At 42.2% G+C, this 15,861-nt stretch overlaps 1 protein-coding gene across 1 annotated transcript; it reads left to right on the plus strand.

Annotated features, from left to right (window-relative positions):
- The first annotated feature begins 5,938 nt into the window (after positions 1-5,938).
- entpd5a (ectonucleoside triphosphate diphosphohydrolase 5a) lies at positions 5,939-12,966 on the plus strand. The gene is given in 14 exon segments (XM_054796506.1): positions 5,939-6,002; positions 6,005-6,475; positions 6,700-6,779; positions 7,562-7,705; positions 8,033-8,108; positions 8,255-8,290; positions 8,663-8,751; positions 8,833-8,912; positions 9,039-9,100; positions 9,174-9,275; positions 9,772-9,915; positions 10,006-10,062; positions 11,635-11,750; positions 11,831-12,966. Coding segments are annotated over 14 exon segments (1,605 nt in total). The 3' UTR covers positions 11,915-12,966.
- The last annotated feature ends 2,895 nt before the right edge of the window (positions 12,967-15,861 follow it).

Below are 15,861 nucleotides of genomic sequence, written 5' to 3' on the forward strand. Positions count from 1 at the left end.
AGAATGAGCTCCATAAAAAGTAATGAAATTTGAATTACTGTGTTCCGCTCTCGAACTGTCACCATCATGAAACCTTTACTAACTGTACAGCCAATGTTTGTGAGTAATAAATAAATATTGTTAACAACCATACAAGTGGAATTTAAGTTAATTCCTGTTAATAGTGCAAAATGTATAGAGATCATTTTGGTCGCAGAAAGCGATTTTTCCCACAGGGAATAAGAAAATTGTAATTATTCACTTCCAGGGTCAAACTTCATCATAAATCCTTTATTTACTGTACAAGCAATTTTAAGTAACATTTTAGCATTTGTAATGGCCGTAGAAGTGTTGTCTGAGCCACTGTAATATGGATATTTTCAAACAATCTAATACTTTTTAATCATTGCCTTAGCTTTAATGATGAATGTCGAGGCTGTAATAAAACTTGTGTCAGAGGTTGCTACCAACGGTCAACTCCTGGCTCAGTATGGCATCATTTCTCCCTAATATACAGTACCAGTCAGCAGTAACGCTGGACACGCATGCAGTACTTACAGATTTTTTTCTGCCAATTTAGTTTATTTTATTAGTACAACAATAATAGCATTCCCATAGACCCTTTAGAACAGCGGTGTGAAGCTCATGGCCCATATTTTCTGACCCCCTACGTACTTGACATTAACATTTACAGTAAGTATGGCCTGTGTACCCTGGGGAGATGGTCAGAGGCGTTTTATTTTGGCAAGCAATAGTCAGCACTGAACTCTAACTACAATAATGGTGCAAGCACAAAAATGACAACACAAGATGCTTATTTTTTTCAAAATAAGTGCCACAAAGTGGAAACACTCAGGCTGCCGGCTCCCAACATGCCTTCAGCACCTTTTTGTAAACAGTTGCTCAAAGTACATATTTGGAGTTAACATAGTTTTTGTTTAGTATCCTCCACTAGTAGTAGTAGTTACCTACTTGTTGCATGTTAAATTGCTGTGTGATGGTTAGGGGTTGTCACGAGACACTCAGTTCACGAGACAATACACAAGATTGGGTCTACGAGAACGAGACAAGATTTTAACATTACTTTTAAGAAAATTACAATGAAAAAATATTTTTAAATGACAATATATTGCAATATACTCATTTAATTTCTACTACATTACACTTTTCTGCATGTGTATGCTACTGGCCCCGCCTAAACCCACCGAGACAAAGAGACTATGACTGACAAAAGGGCTCAATTTGTTCATGCCGTTGGTCTATGGAACAAAGGCGCCAAGGTGCTGAAACCAATGCACAGAGTGAATCCTTTTCCTGCCTGTTTGGTGGCGGGAGACGAGTTAAACAGACACGCATGCACATGACAATACATTGTGGCTGGCAAAGTTAGCGAGGTCATTTTCATTTATTGTGTGATTAATTGATTAATTTATTATTGTCCCAGGCCTAGTGCCCACGAGCCTGTTTTTTCTGAATGAGAAATCTAGTCACCTTTTAATCTCGCAAGATCTTGTGTGACGAGATCATGTGACACCCCTAGTGATGATTATAGCATTACTTCTTTTATGACACAGTGAGTCAGACTGTTGTGTTGAGTAAGGACCTCCTGCCACTTCCGATTTGTTTGACAAGGTCATTGTGAGTTCCGTATGGGCTACTGCTTGCCAAAATAAAGAGCAACTTCCCTTTAGCAAGCCGAAATGCTTCTGACTGTCTCTTTTGCAACTATTTGTGCTATACAGTGTGTTTTGTCACTTATGGCCTACCATAGCTGAAGTTTGTTACAGCTTCTAGTGGTGTTTGTTGTCAAGTTAGTCACTTGGTTGAAACGTGACTCCGGACTGACTCACTCAGATTCTATTACGTCTTCTACTCCTAGTAGTCAGTTGAGTTTGAGAAGCAAGCTGCAAAGTGGAATGTTAGTGTTAGCTGTATTCTTGTGCTACTTTTTTTCGTATTGTAACAAGCTTGGCAAAATATATTGCATTCTTTTTCAAGTTTCACCATTGTTTTTAATCACTCACGTACTTTCTGTGGTTATCTTTTTGCAAATGCCTCCTGTTTTCGACATTGACAACGTCTACTGTATGTTCTTATTGTCTATTTTTCTTTTTTCTAAGTTATGGGAAGGCCTCTGCTACAGAACTGCAGTTTGTGGAAACAAAAGGCCGAACTCATAATTAAAAGCTACTCATTCTCTCTGTTGTCTCATTCAGACAGTCTTCAATGTGGTCCATAAGTTGTTCATCAAACCAAGCTGTACACAAGATATTGCAAAAACGCTGGGCGTAGCTACAGTAAAGTGGATCATATAGCGTTGTACTGTGCTCCAGCATGGCGAACAGAGTTTGAAGACTAAATTTAAAGGTAATTACTATGACAGTGAGGAGAGAAAACTGAAATAACCCTGAGCTTTTCAAATCTGTCATTATCATTGGAATTGTAATGACAAGGTTTAGGCCTCTTCAGTGGACCTTTAGGGGCAGGACACCCACAAACATGGCATTCCTGAGGCCAACCTTGCAGCATATTAATGATATATTGCACTGTGTAGATTACAAAGCTGAGGTCCCTTCTTGTGCTTTACGGTTTCACTTAACTTGAAGCAAAATACCAACCCTGGTATTGAAACTACTTCTCCTCTAAAACGCTGTTGCTAATGTGCTGTGTCATGCCATAGTGGTGCACTTTTACAAGGCATCCTAACATGATTTACAGCCCGTAGTCTCACATTTCTAAAATTACTGGTGTAAATCTGCCCTCATATGACATTTTATTTGGAAGGGCGGGCGGCACTATTACATGACTTTATAATTGAAACACCAATGTCGGTGTGTGTTGTTAAAACACACTATGATTCAAGGAAGCAGCACCAATTTCCCTTAAGTGGATTGCCGCTATGTAAACAATGTACAGTATACATTCTATGACTACATTCCTTGCATCAAATGTCTGAACTGTGAAACATTCGACCATATTGCAGCAAAGCAAGCTATATTTTTGACGACTTTGCTGAACGCACGACAGTGAAACCGTCGAAGAGTTCTAAAATTGAAGAGTTCATTCACAGTTCTTGGGGAAAGGGGCGCAAAATGAATGAGGTCATGCCGATCTGCAAATCTGGTGACATCTCAGTTGAGCAAGATACACAGGTGTGGTTGTGTTTTGCTTTGTCTTTGGCATTTTTGCCTCACACGTTCCAGATTTTGTGTCATGCAAGACCACAGTGAGAAAGTTAAGTTAGTAACGGACTAGAGTAAAACAGCGTCTGCGTGGCTCTTCCATCCCCCTCTCCCTCTGCCTCCACTCATTCATCAGTCTTCAGTAAAGGTAAAAGTGATGTTAAGTGTTCCTTTATCCATTTCATTCATCATGTATATGTATATCACTTTGTTTTCTGCATGTAAAACTATAATTATTCTCTATAAAATGTATTGTTATTTTTGGGTGTCTGGATTGGATGAATTGGATTTACATTATTTTTTCATGGGAAAAATGTATTTGTTTTTTGTACGTTTCATTCTTTGTTGGACCTTTTGGAACATATTAATGACAAAAACCAAAGCTTCACTGTATATAACAACTTTTTTTTTTTTTTTTTACTTTAATACTGATTTGAAATGTACGAGAAGGTGGAAAGGAAAACATGATCACATGGTCTTTATTAATGAGTACATTGCACTACGGCAGCAACAGAACCAATGGTGTAAAACCGCTAAGGAGCAAACTGCTCAGCCACATTAATACCAGTGATAACTTTATTGTACACAACAGTTCCCTTTTCTGTGGGAATTGTTTTGAAAGCCGAAGCACATTAAATAAAAAAACCTACAAAAACGTTTTCCCTTTAAACTTGATAGCGATTGTCAGTCTGAGTTCCCACTCATCTGGATCACTTGAAAACTAGCCCCACCCAAAAGGAACTAAGAAGGTTCACGGAAGAAGCTGTCATGGAACCCCCAATCATTGAAAACATGACTGTCTGGACAACAAATAAAACTTGGCATGGTCTTCTACTGTGTTCAGTGAAGCAAGCAGATCATCGAGATCGCAGACAGCAAAGTGCTGCGTACCAAAAAGATATTCTCATCCTTGTAATTTGTTCTTGAGTGATCATGTTACATGTTAGCCACAATCACAGCGTAGATGTTGTATTTCAATATGTATGGGGACTGTGTCAGACGACGTTGCGGTTGTAACATCATATTTTTGGGAATAGAGAGGTTTGGAGATGACTTCTAGTTTGTGTTAATGGAACATGTCGCAATCCTATATGCTTCTAAACATTGTTTTGACCTTAAATGTAGGCCTAATATTATATTTGTGAAAATATAAATGTGTATGCACGATGGCTTCAGTTGCTTTATTTTTTTTACAATTGAACAAACTCATGAGACATATGTACTGTTACATATATGATTGCATGCATAAATGGGGTATTGGTGCCAAGATCACAGTGAAATAAGGGTCCACGGGCATACATCATTGAGTGGTCCTGCACATGTACACTTTGATAGCGGTGAACGACCACTGTGGTGAACCACTGGATTGAAAAAAGTAGCCACAGTATTTAGAGAAAAGGAAGGAGGAAAGAGAGTCCAATATTTTTAGTTCAAATTACAGCGTTGGAACCGTGCTGTGCACAGTTGAGTGTCCTGGGAAGGGAAAGGCATGATGGAGGAACTCTGATGCCAAGCCCCTCCCCTCCCCGCATATTGTCCTCTCTATGGACTTCCTGCATTCTCTTGTACCCTTCTGTAGGAGCTCTGCCCTCCCATTACCCTCCTGCATGGTCTGGCTCACTGCTCACTTTCTCCCTCAAGTCACCCGCCACATGAGGTGAAAGAGTAAACCACTTGTTAGGTCCGAGGTTGGGATAGGGTCACGATGCAAGGATGCTTCCATTGCTTTGACCTCCAGTGGCTCTTGTTAAGATGCTGTCTCCGTGCTGATATACAGCAGTACAGAAGAAAAAATCAAGTTCAAATGAGGTCTCAGGCTTGTTGTTCCTCTGTGCCCAACTATTGTGGGATGTGTTTGATGCATCGTCTGCATCCCGAACATGACAGGAAGAAGCCCTTGCTGATGGTTTGGAACAGCCTGCCAAACACCCACCTAAATACACTCGGGTTTTTCATGCAGTCTCTCTTGCAATGTTCCTTGCTGACCAAATATATTGCCCGAGTAAAAAAAAAAAAAAAAAGCATGTGGCCAACACAGATGAGTGGGAGTGAGATTCTAACATTCGTTTAACTTTTGTGCCAGCTGGAACGCAGATCACATTTGCATATTTTAGGGTTGGTAAGGCATTTAATGTGGTGATTACTGCACAACTATGAAAGAGAGTTTAAAAGGGGTTTTGAAAATGCGTTTTATATGAGCCACTACACAAAACCACAATACTGTATGCTGTATGCTATATGTACTCATGAGTATCTATTGCCAAATAGAAATTTTCATTACGATGACAGTAGCAATATCACCCCAAACAAAGACTCTTAAAGTAATCATTAGAACGTCCATATATTAGCATTTTTGTTTGTTTGCCTTCACAACCAGAACACTTCAGCTATACACCCAAAGCATCCTTCTTAAATTAAAAGCCAATTGTGTGCACTTCAAGTAATTCAAGAGGCAACTTTCCTTAAATTTTAAACACAACCATAAAGTGTGTTTCTACATCTCTGGATTTGTTCCCATTCATTTGGACTCCTTCAGCCCCCCCCCTCCCCTCACTCCTTTCCTAGAAGGGGGACCTCCACATCCAGGAAAGATGAGGAGGGAAAACAGAGCCAGAAATAACCATCCTCCTCCTCCTTCTTCTCAATAAGAAAAAAAGCAAGGGAGGCAGGTAATCTTCAACTGAGTTTCCAAGAGGGGGGACTCTGGATGAAGTGGGGATGGACCGACACAGGATTGGAGGATGGCTGGTCTCGGTGTGGCCCCTCGCCAAGCCCATATGTCTTTATATAGTGTAAAGACATGAGAGGACAGTCCTGAGTGTGCATCCACTCTGCTGAAGACTCACTTTGTGCAGCATCCTCCACTTCTCCTCATCTCCACGCCATGGCCGCACCGAGCCATCTTCTCTCGCTCTTTCTGGGGCTTCTGGCGGGAAGCCTCCTAACCGAGGCGACCTACTACCGGCCCCACCGGTACTTCCCTCACTTTATCCGCTTCCGGGAGCCATCCGCCAACACGGAAAACCACCTCCCGGAGGTCTACAACCCGGCGCCCCGAGCGCCTCATCCCGGCGTGCCGCGTCATCCCGTCATCCCTGAAGTCATCCACCCTTCACCTCTGAACATCCAGACTATACCGGAGGCTTTCCACCCGGTGCCAGAAGTCGTGCATCCCGCGCCCGAGTCTTACCACAGGTCGGCACCGGAAGCCCCCTCTCCAGTCAACATGAGCCGGGTCTTCTATGGCGTCATGTTTGACGCGGGCAGCACCGGCACCAGGATCCACATCTATAAATTCATCCAGAAAGACCCAGGTACCTCCACCACACACCTCTTCTGTTTTACTTCTGTTCCCACTGTTAGCTCATCCAACCCGACCACTGCTAAAAGTAGCTGCGGTTGACTTTGTAATGAGCCTTGAGGTGGATGTAGTGAAAGTGATCAGAAGCTGTATAAGTCATTATGAGTGTTATATACTTAAAATTAATCGCCATTATTGTTTCTCTGATGTTAATTTCATTCATTTGTTTTCTTATAGTTGAGCTGCCAGTTCTGGACAATGAAATGTACCATGCCGTGAAACCTGGACTTTCTGCTTATAAAGACAACCCTCACGAGGTATGCATGTGTTCCTTCTTGCACCATTCCATGTGTTCTTTATATTATCATATATAACAGGGGTGTCCAGACTTTTTCCACCCAGGGCCGCATACTGAAAAATCAAAGGATGCTGGCGGGGGCACTTTGATATTGGTGTACATTTTTTTCATTTGGAAAAAAAGTCTAAATTATTAGTTATTAGTATCAACACTTCAGCCTTTTCTTTTTAGATTGCACCTTTTTGCCCAATATTTTTCATTTTTGCTGCTTATCTTGTTTAATTTTATTCCTAAAATGTGCCGCAGGATGCAAGTGGCACTTGGACACTTCTGATATGCACTCAATGACACACTCTAATGATGAGCTACCTCTGTCTTGACACCAGTGATGAAGCTCAGTTTTGATGTAATATGTTAATTATTGTGGTGTAGAACTACACTGCTTCATATTGAGAGCCACGTCTAATATTTTCACTTTCATGATGCTTAAGAATACAACCAAAATATTAGGAACACCAGTGCAGCTCTACGGCGCCACAATATTAACATATTGTTAAATTGTCAATCAAAGTGAACTTTATTATCTTTGTGTAAAGGCAGATGTTGTATTGGATCTCATTAAATGTGTGTAACTGTATATTATCAAATCCTTTGGGATTTTCTTTGGGTTGGGTTCACATGCAACCAATAATTACAAAGGAGTGCTGTTTTTAGCAACCCAGCTATGATGACAGAATATTCTAGATTTGACCTTGTTCTGGACACACATGTTACTATAATGTCTGTCCATCTCCTCCTCAGGGCGGCAACACGGTGCGTCAGTTGCTGAAGATAGCCAAGAGGACAGTGCCAGAGGAAGACTGGAGGAGAACCCCGGTGGTCCTGAAGGCCACAGCGGGTCTGCGGCTGCTGCCCGAAGACAAGGCCAGTGCTCTTCTGAAGGAGGTGAGTTGCCTTCTCCCACTGCCCTCAGACACTCTGGCACAAGCACAAGCCGCCCCACCAGGGAGCGGGATGAGAAACCACTAAGTGCTTACAAGTGTCACTGGAAAAAAAAAGAAAAAAAGGAACAACTCTGCCCGTTCGGAGGCTGTGATGTCGCAAAAAACAGCTGTTGTGGTGTTGTGTGGAGTAACCATATTTGTCATTTGAAGTATTAAATCTGCTAGTGTTGCAGCTGACTTGTGTGGTACTCTTAAAGGTTTTGTAGAGTTACAGAAACTGCTACATTGTTTGAGCAACAATGATGAACAGGTGTTATTTTTCTTGCAGGTGCAAAATGTTTTTCAAGAGTCACCCTTCTTTGTGCCACACAACAGTGTCACCATCATGAATGGGACTAATGAAGGTATGTTATTATTGATACATACCAACAAAATTGCTCTAATTGTGTTTCTTGTTTCGCCAAAGTCTTTGTTTATTCATTGTACTGCTAAATGTAGCAGCGTTGTCATCACAACTAATGCAGATACTTGCACCTTTGTGCTGTTCCAGGAGTCCTGGCATGGGTCACGGTGAACTTCCTTACAGGTAAGACATTGCTTGTGTTTTGCTATGTTGGTGTTAGTGGTCACATGGCTCATATCTGAGCCTCGAGTGTACACATCAGCCCGGGCAGTGAAAGACGCTTGTCTCCTGTCTCGGTTCGCCAGCTCTGCAAAAACAAGCCATGAGTTGTCACTTTTTTTTCTGCACAACTGAGGCAGCATTTCATTTATGTCGAAAAACAACTCTGATCTCTAAAACAAAGAGGGATTTATTATTGGTCATTACCTGTAAATATGAATCTAAGAAGTTGTAGTAAATATAGAAAGTTAAATATCATGATTTGTTGACATGTTGAGGATGGCGCCTTATTGTCTCCATTCATTTGAGATTTGTTTTCTTTACCCGAAACTGTAGGCCACTTGTATTCAAACACAAAGAGGACAGTGGGCATCCTGGACTTGGGTGGAGGATCTACACAGATCACCTTCCTTCCAAAGTCTAAGGTGAAAAATAATCAAATAATCAGAACATAATCAGTGTTATCAGAGAAAGTGCATCTCTGTAAGGTGTTGGTTGTCCAACAGAAAACCATTCAGTCTGCTCCCCAAAGCTACATTGCCAGATTCGACCTGTTCAACAGCACATATCAACTCTACACACACAGGTACTTGATGTCAACACACTTTTTCATTCAACAGTGTGAGGAGCTTATGAGTGTTACTGTCTTTCATTCTGTGTTTGCAAATTAAAGTGATTGTTAAAACTTTACCACGATGTGTTGACCACATAGCTACCTTGGCAATGGACTGTACGCAGCTCGGCTGGCAACTCTTGGAGCACTGGGAGCTGATGGTAGTGTAGCTACAAACCTTTATTGAAAATATTACAACGTTGGCTATTTTAATACAAAGTTTACTCTTTTTAGGTCTGGATTGGAAAATTTTCACTAGCTCCTGCCTGCCGAAGAAGTTCAGCGAAGATGTGACATTTGGTGGAACCACTTACAAAGTCAGCGGTGTTCCAGATGGTGAGTTTTCATCCTTCTCTATGCATCACCTCCCACTTGAGAACTTTACACCCGCTGTGTAACCTTGGTGCCAAACACATGTTGCGTCTTCTACCTTGTATTTAAAATGCAAAGAAAAAACTCAGCTACCTACACAAATAAAGCCGTTACTCCCATACCACAGTCAAAAGGCCCGTCCCTGAGTTGAGACGTTTTGTGCGTGTGAGTGTAAGGAGCGGCTTGAGCTGGTCCGCTCACAATTATGTGGTAAAAATAGACAGCCCGTCATGGCAGCGTTAACTGCCGCTGTTGACAGCACATGGTCATAGAGACACAATTGAGGCAAGCGTACTCGTGGTGCTGTGTGACACTTCGGGGCTTCCCGTCATGTGTATTGTGGTGGATCCCCAACTTTGTACCCCTGGATGACCTGAATGAACTCTGCAAGCTCTTTCATTGCATTCCTTCTGTTCCTCCATTGCACGCAATTGTTGACATGACCACATGCTGTCGCCAGGCTATGCAGGCTACAAGCTGTGCTACTATGAGGTGATGAAAGTCATCAAGGGGATTGTGCATCAGCCGTACGAGGTGAAAGGCAGCAGCATCTTCTACGCTTTCTCATACTACTTTGACAGAGCTGTGGAGTCGGGTCTCATTGGTGAGTTAGCACACACTGAAAGAGTCACATTCCATTATCTTAATTATTATCGTCTTTTGATCCAAGTGCACATTTGCTTTGGCCTCACAGATGGCAGCCGAGGTGGTGCGATTGAAGTCAGGGATTTTAAGAAGCGAGCCAAAGAGGGTAAGAACACAAAAGCATCAGCATGACGACAAATATGAACATAAATCTCTCAACCTCATGCACAATGTATTGTATGCACCGCTTTACATCCTGTCAGACTGAATTTATTGCTGCAAAATCAAAACCAATTATTTGCTAAAATAAGACAGAAATGTGCTTCATTGTAGGGTAAAACAATTTAAAACATTCCTGCAGAACGTGAGGTATGTGCAACCAGAACACAGCCTTCACAGCAAGTGTGTTACGTAAAGGCTGTCTGTGTCGCGAGCGGCGTGGCTCACGCTGGGCTGATGATGTCTGCGTGGCCCCCGGCAGGAGGGCACCTGACAGCCACACACCAACACTGCCCACTCTCAGCCTTGCGTCGACCCTCAGCTCTTCAACTCGCACCTTTGTGTTTATTATGACGCCAAACAAAACAAACGGGGGTCATCGTTTAATCACGTAGCACAGCGAGGAGAAGGCGAGGGTTGAACATATTTTTGCAGCTTCAGCAAGTCTGAAAATTTGGAAACTTAACCGGACATTTTATCAGGAATAAATTGTCATATTAGCGTATAACCGAGAACTTGAAACCAGATTTCATGCAGATTCACTTGCTACCCTACATCGCTCCATATGCACACATATCAATTTTAGAGGCTGCACCCCCTGCATGAAAATGTGCATTTCTCCCTCACATGCACACATCATTTCTAAAATATATCTAAGACTGAAAAAGATTCTGTCCCCTAGGGGGGCATGACAGAAAATAATTGAGAACCACTGAGTTTAATGATATTATTGTGCTGAACATAGCTGAGTTATTGTAAAAAGTGTAGCAAGTAATAATATTATTAAAGTAAAAAAATATATATATACTGTATATTTTCTTTTTTATTTATAAAAAATATAATGATGATTAAAATTAGCAAATAAATTAACATTGAAACCAAAAATCCAATAGAAATATGTATTCTATTCAACATGACAGCTGAAGAACTCTCATTTGGTTAGCACACCTGCCTCACGGCCAGGTCGTCCTGGGTTTCAATCTCGTTGTTCTCCCCATGCTTGGATTCCTCCCGCATCCCAAAAACATGCATGTTAGGTTAATTGGAGACTCCATCCATCCATCCATTTTCTATACCGCTTCTCCTCATTAGGGTCGCGGGGGTATGATGGAGCCTATCCCAGCTGACTTCGGGCGAGAGGTGGAGTACAACCTGGACTGGTCGCCAGCCAATCGCAGGGCACATATAGACAAACAACCATTCACACTCACATTCATACCTATGGACAATTTAGAGTCACCAATTAACCTAACATGCATGTTTTTGGAATGTGGGAGGAGACCCACACATGCACGGGGAGAACATGCAAACTCCACACAGAAATGCCCAACGGAGATTCGAACCCAGATGTTCCCGATCTCCAGACTGTGACTGCGGCCCTAATTGGAGACTTTAAATTGTAAAATTATGAATGTGAGTGTGAACGGTTGTTTGCAACCAGTCCGGGGTGTACACAGAGCTGGGATTGGCTCCATGTTGCGACCCTGAATCTGACACCTGTTGCTTTATGTGTTTGCAGTGTGCAACAAAATGACCAAATACCGTGCCATCAGCCCCTTCCTGTGCATGGACATGACGTACATCACCTGTCTGCTTAAGGAGGGCTTTGGCTTCAAGGACAGCACTGTGCTGCAGGTGTGTCACATGAATGTAGGCCAAATGATGCACAAAAGAGCTGAATTTTCATAGATGTTCTTACCCGTCTTTGCCAACAGCTGGCAAAAAAGGTGAACAACGTGGAGACGAGTTGGGCTCTGGGCGCCACCTTTGACTACTTCAGGAACCTCAACATCCACTAGGGGCAGCTCAAGGTCATGGCAGCCGGCACTGAGAGGGACACATTTGTCACAGTGAGGCTTCCCTCCCTCCGCCCACCCTCACAAACATCCTCATCATCAGTACCTGGCAAACACGACCAGAACTGTTCAGAAAAAATAAATCACTATATTTTTATAAGGCCAGCTATTTCTACTGTATGTTGAGCCCATGGCTGCTGGGCTGACTTTATTTTTGTAAAGCGTTTTTGCTTCCTGATGGGTGTTTTCAGATGTGTCCTCACCTGCCTGTCGAGCGTGTGGTCTTAGTGTGTAGTCACGGTGGTTTGATGCTGCCTGGTTGTGGGCTGCTCCATACACGACAGTGTCATGGAGGTCATTGTAAATGCTTCCTTTTCATTGTAGATGCTAACAATTTCACAGGAAACTCCTCACAGACAAGGTCGACAAGCAGTTGACAAGCACGCAAACACTTTATTTGTAGGCATTGTAGCTATTCATCATTTTTCAAGAGGTCAAAGGTTGCTCTCGCAGAGTGTGTGTGGTGGACCTGTAACCTGCAAATTCATTGATTTAATTTAGTCCAACCCTTATTGTTTGTGGTGCCAAATAGTCAGAATGCACCTTGGTTACATTGCAAAGGCCCCAAAATCTGAGCAACTTCTCATCACATATAGTTAACATCATTTAACACTACACCAAAAGAAATAGAAAGTGAGAACTAGCATCTAAATCTATGAATTTCAATTTGTCACTTTGATTTCTGCTTCTTCTTTTCTTGTGAACTGTACAAATATTTAAATACCTGAAAATATATTTAATGTATTTTAATTTGTTTTTTTTTACTGATATCTGCTAACATTTATTAGCTATAAACGCTTTTTTTGCTGTCTTTCCAGTATCCAACATGCTCCATAACTACTGTTTTGTGCGTGTGTGTGTGTGTGTGTGTACATATATATATATGTATGTATGTATTATATATATATCACTAACACTTTCATTGGCCAGGAAGTGCTATGAAATGCCAAAACATTTTTATCATATGTCACACCTTTATGTTGATCAGCTGAATAACCGGATGGCTTTTGTAAGTAAATTGTTTCAGTGAAATATTTGTTTTAGTAAAACATCCAACTGTGTGAATATGTATTGTTTTCTGTAGTGAATAAATAAAAAGTTACATTTCATTGAATGAGGCAAGAAATCATTCATGAATGCAACTCATTGCTGATGAAGCCCATGGACATCACCAAGTTCTGAGTTTCCTCCACAGAGATGCTTGACAATGCTTGACCTCTTCGCATGCTACCTCGATTCCACGTCCGCACATCACTGATCGAGAGTTATGTTGGGCAGTGCTATAGCCAGTGAGCCAAAAGCACTGGGCTGTCAACCCACTGTCCAGTGCAGCTCTTAAGGCGTGAGGGAGTTGGCTACTAGCTGGCATCCATCACGCACGCTCCACCGACAGAATTGATCCAGAACCCAGGCCTACCAATTTCGGCAATGAAGAATATTACATTTACGCATTTTCTGTCAAAAACCCTTCGCCTCATTGCATGTTTAGGTCATCACGGGCCCGTCCACAAGGCTATAGCAGCATTTACTGCTGAAGAGGCAGCTAATTGCATAGCATATCATCCAGGATAACAGTGTAAATTTACTGTCCCCTCAAAATAACCTGACACACAGCCATTAATATTTAAAATCGCTGTCAAAAACAGTGAGCACACTCTTATGGACATCACTGTGCTAAATCGGCCAAATTAGGCATTTTATCTCCCTGCTGTCATATGACCACTTAGTGTGGTGGTCTCAGGTGTGTGTGGGGAGCAGGGCTGTTAAATTTGGTGTTATCGCTTTCACACCCTGTCATACTGGTCACTGGGAAGTCAACATGGCACATCATGGCAAAGAACTCTTTGAGGATGTGGAAAAAGAATGTCGCTCTACATAAAAATCTTCTAGGCTATAAGAAGATTGACAACACCCTAAAACTGAACTGCAGCATGGTGGCCAAGACCATACAACGCTTCAACGGGACAGCTTCCACTCAGAACAGGCCTTGCCATGGCCGACCACATAAGTTGAGTGCACATGCTCAGCGTCATATCCAGAGGTGAATGCTGCCAGCATTGCTGCAGAGGGTAAAGGGTTGGTGGATTAGCCTGTCAGTGCTTAGACCAGGGGTGACCAAGGTTTTTCCTTGTGAGAGCTACTTTTACAAAATGAAAATGGCCAAGAGCTACTCATTTTTGTAACATTTATTTTCAGAGCTCATTTTAAACCCAAACAAAGCGAATATGCTTGTTTTACCAGAACATGAACAAAATGCTGGTGTCCACAACTCACATTTTGTATTTCAGAATGCATTTCTTTCTACTGTTCTTACATTATTAACTGAATACCTGCATGAATAGCAGCCTTGCGGGCACCTCATGTGGTCGTGGGGGGCTACCTGGTGCCCGCGGGCACCACGTTGGTGACCCCTGGCTTAGACCATTTGCTGCACTGTGCATCAAACTGGTCTGGTCTAAAGATGATGCATATGAAAGCCCGCAAACAGTTTGCTGAAGACAATCAAACTCAGCATATGGATTACTGGGGCCATGTCTTGTGCTCTGATAAACCTATTTGGTTCGGATAGTTTCGAGCATGTGTGGCAGCAATGAGGTGAGGAGTACAAATAAAAGTCTGTCTTGTCTACAGTCAAGCATGGTGGAGGGAGTGTCATGGTATGGTGCTGCATGAGTGCTGCCGGCACTGGGGAGTACAGGTCATTGAGGGAAACATGAAGACCAACATGTATTGTGACATATTGGAACAGCGCATGATGCCCTCCCTTTGGAAATTCAGCTGCAGGGCAGTATCCCAACATGATAAAGACCCCAAACACACCTCCAAGATGATGACTGCCTTACTAAAGAAGGTGAGGGTAAAGGTGATGGACCAAAACCCTATTGAGCTTCTGTGGGGCATCCTCAAAGGTGGAGGGCTGCAAACAGCTCTATAATGTCTGAAAGAGCATTCTAGAGGCAACCGGTGATGCTCTAGGAAACTCCCTGCAGAAGAAAGTTAAGACAGTGTTGGAAAATAATGGCATCCACACTAAATGTTGACACTTTAGACATTTTCATGAAGGGGTACTCACTTTTGTTGCCATTGGTTTAGACATTAATGGCTGTGTGCGTTATTTTCAGGGCATAGTAAATCTACACTGCTACCCAAACTGTAAACTGACTACTTTACATTGTATCAAAGTGTAGTTTTTGTGCCATCCTATGAAAAGATATATTATATACAGTATATTCATATATAGACATACAAAACATATTTATATACATAATATTCACTCACCTTCCAGGCCTTTTATTGTTGTGCTCATCAGTGCTTTTTTTCTTCATCCTGGCGTCCTTCACTTGCATTAGAATTTCAAATAGCTGCCAAATACCAGCTTAATAGCTGACATCAACTCCACACTTGTATCCACTTCATTTGTCAAGTGAGGATTACTACAACGCTTACATTGTCTCACTTAGAGGAGTACCTAATGAAGTGCACCGTGAGCTGGTAAGGTAAGGTGTAGTTCTTGGCAAAAAAGAGCAGCCGATGCATTGTACATACGGTAGACGGTAAGCTGCAGGCAGTCACATGATGGTGTGTGTATATATATGTAGGATGAGCTCTTGACAGACGTTGCGGTACACATGACATGGGATTTACATGCTGCTGACAGATTTAAGGAAAGGCTAACATACAGTGAGCAAATGAGGAGTTAGGCCACCGTGATCTGCAAAAACAGCATCGATGCTCTGCCGCGTAGATTCTTCAAGATCCTGGAAATACATGCCAAGCGTTCTTTGAAAAGATACTTTCATCGTTGTGATAATGTGAAGTGCATTGTCATCTAACCATTCATTCGCACCTCATTCTATTTCCTGCTACACATTCTAAGAAACGACAACCAA

Source organism: Dunckerocampus dactyliophorus, chromosome 13, assembly GCF_027744805.1.
Source record: "Dunckerocampus dactyliophorus isolate RoL2022-P2 chromosome 13, RoL_Ddac_1.1, whole genome shotgun sequence".
In the NCBI taxonomy this organism is placed as follows: Eukaryota; Metazoa; Chordata; class Actinopteri; order Syngnathiformes; family Syngnathidae; genus Dunckerocampus; species Dunckerocampus dactyliophorus.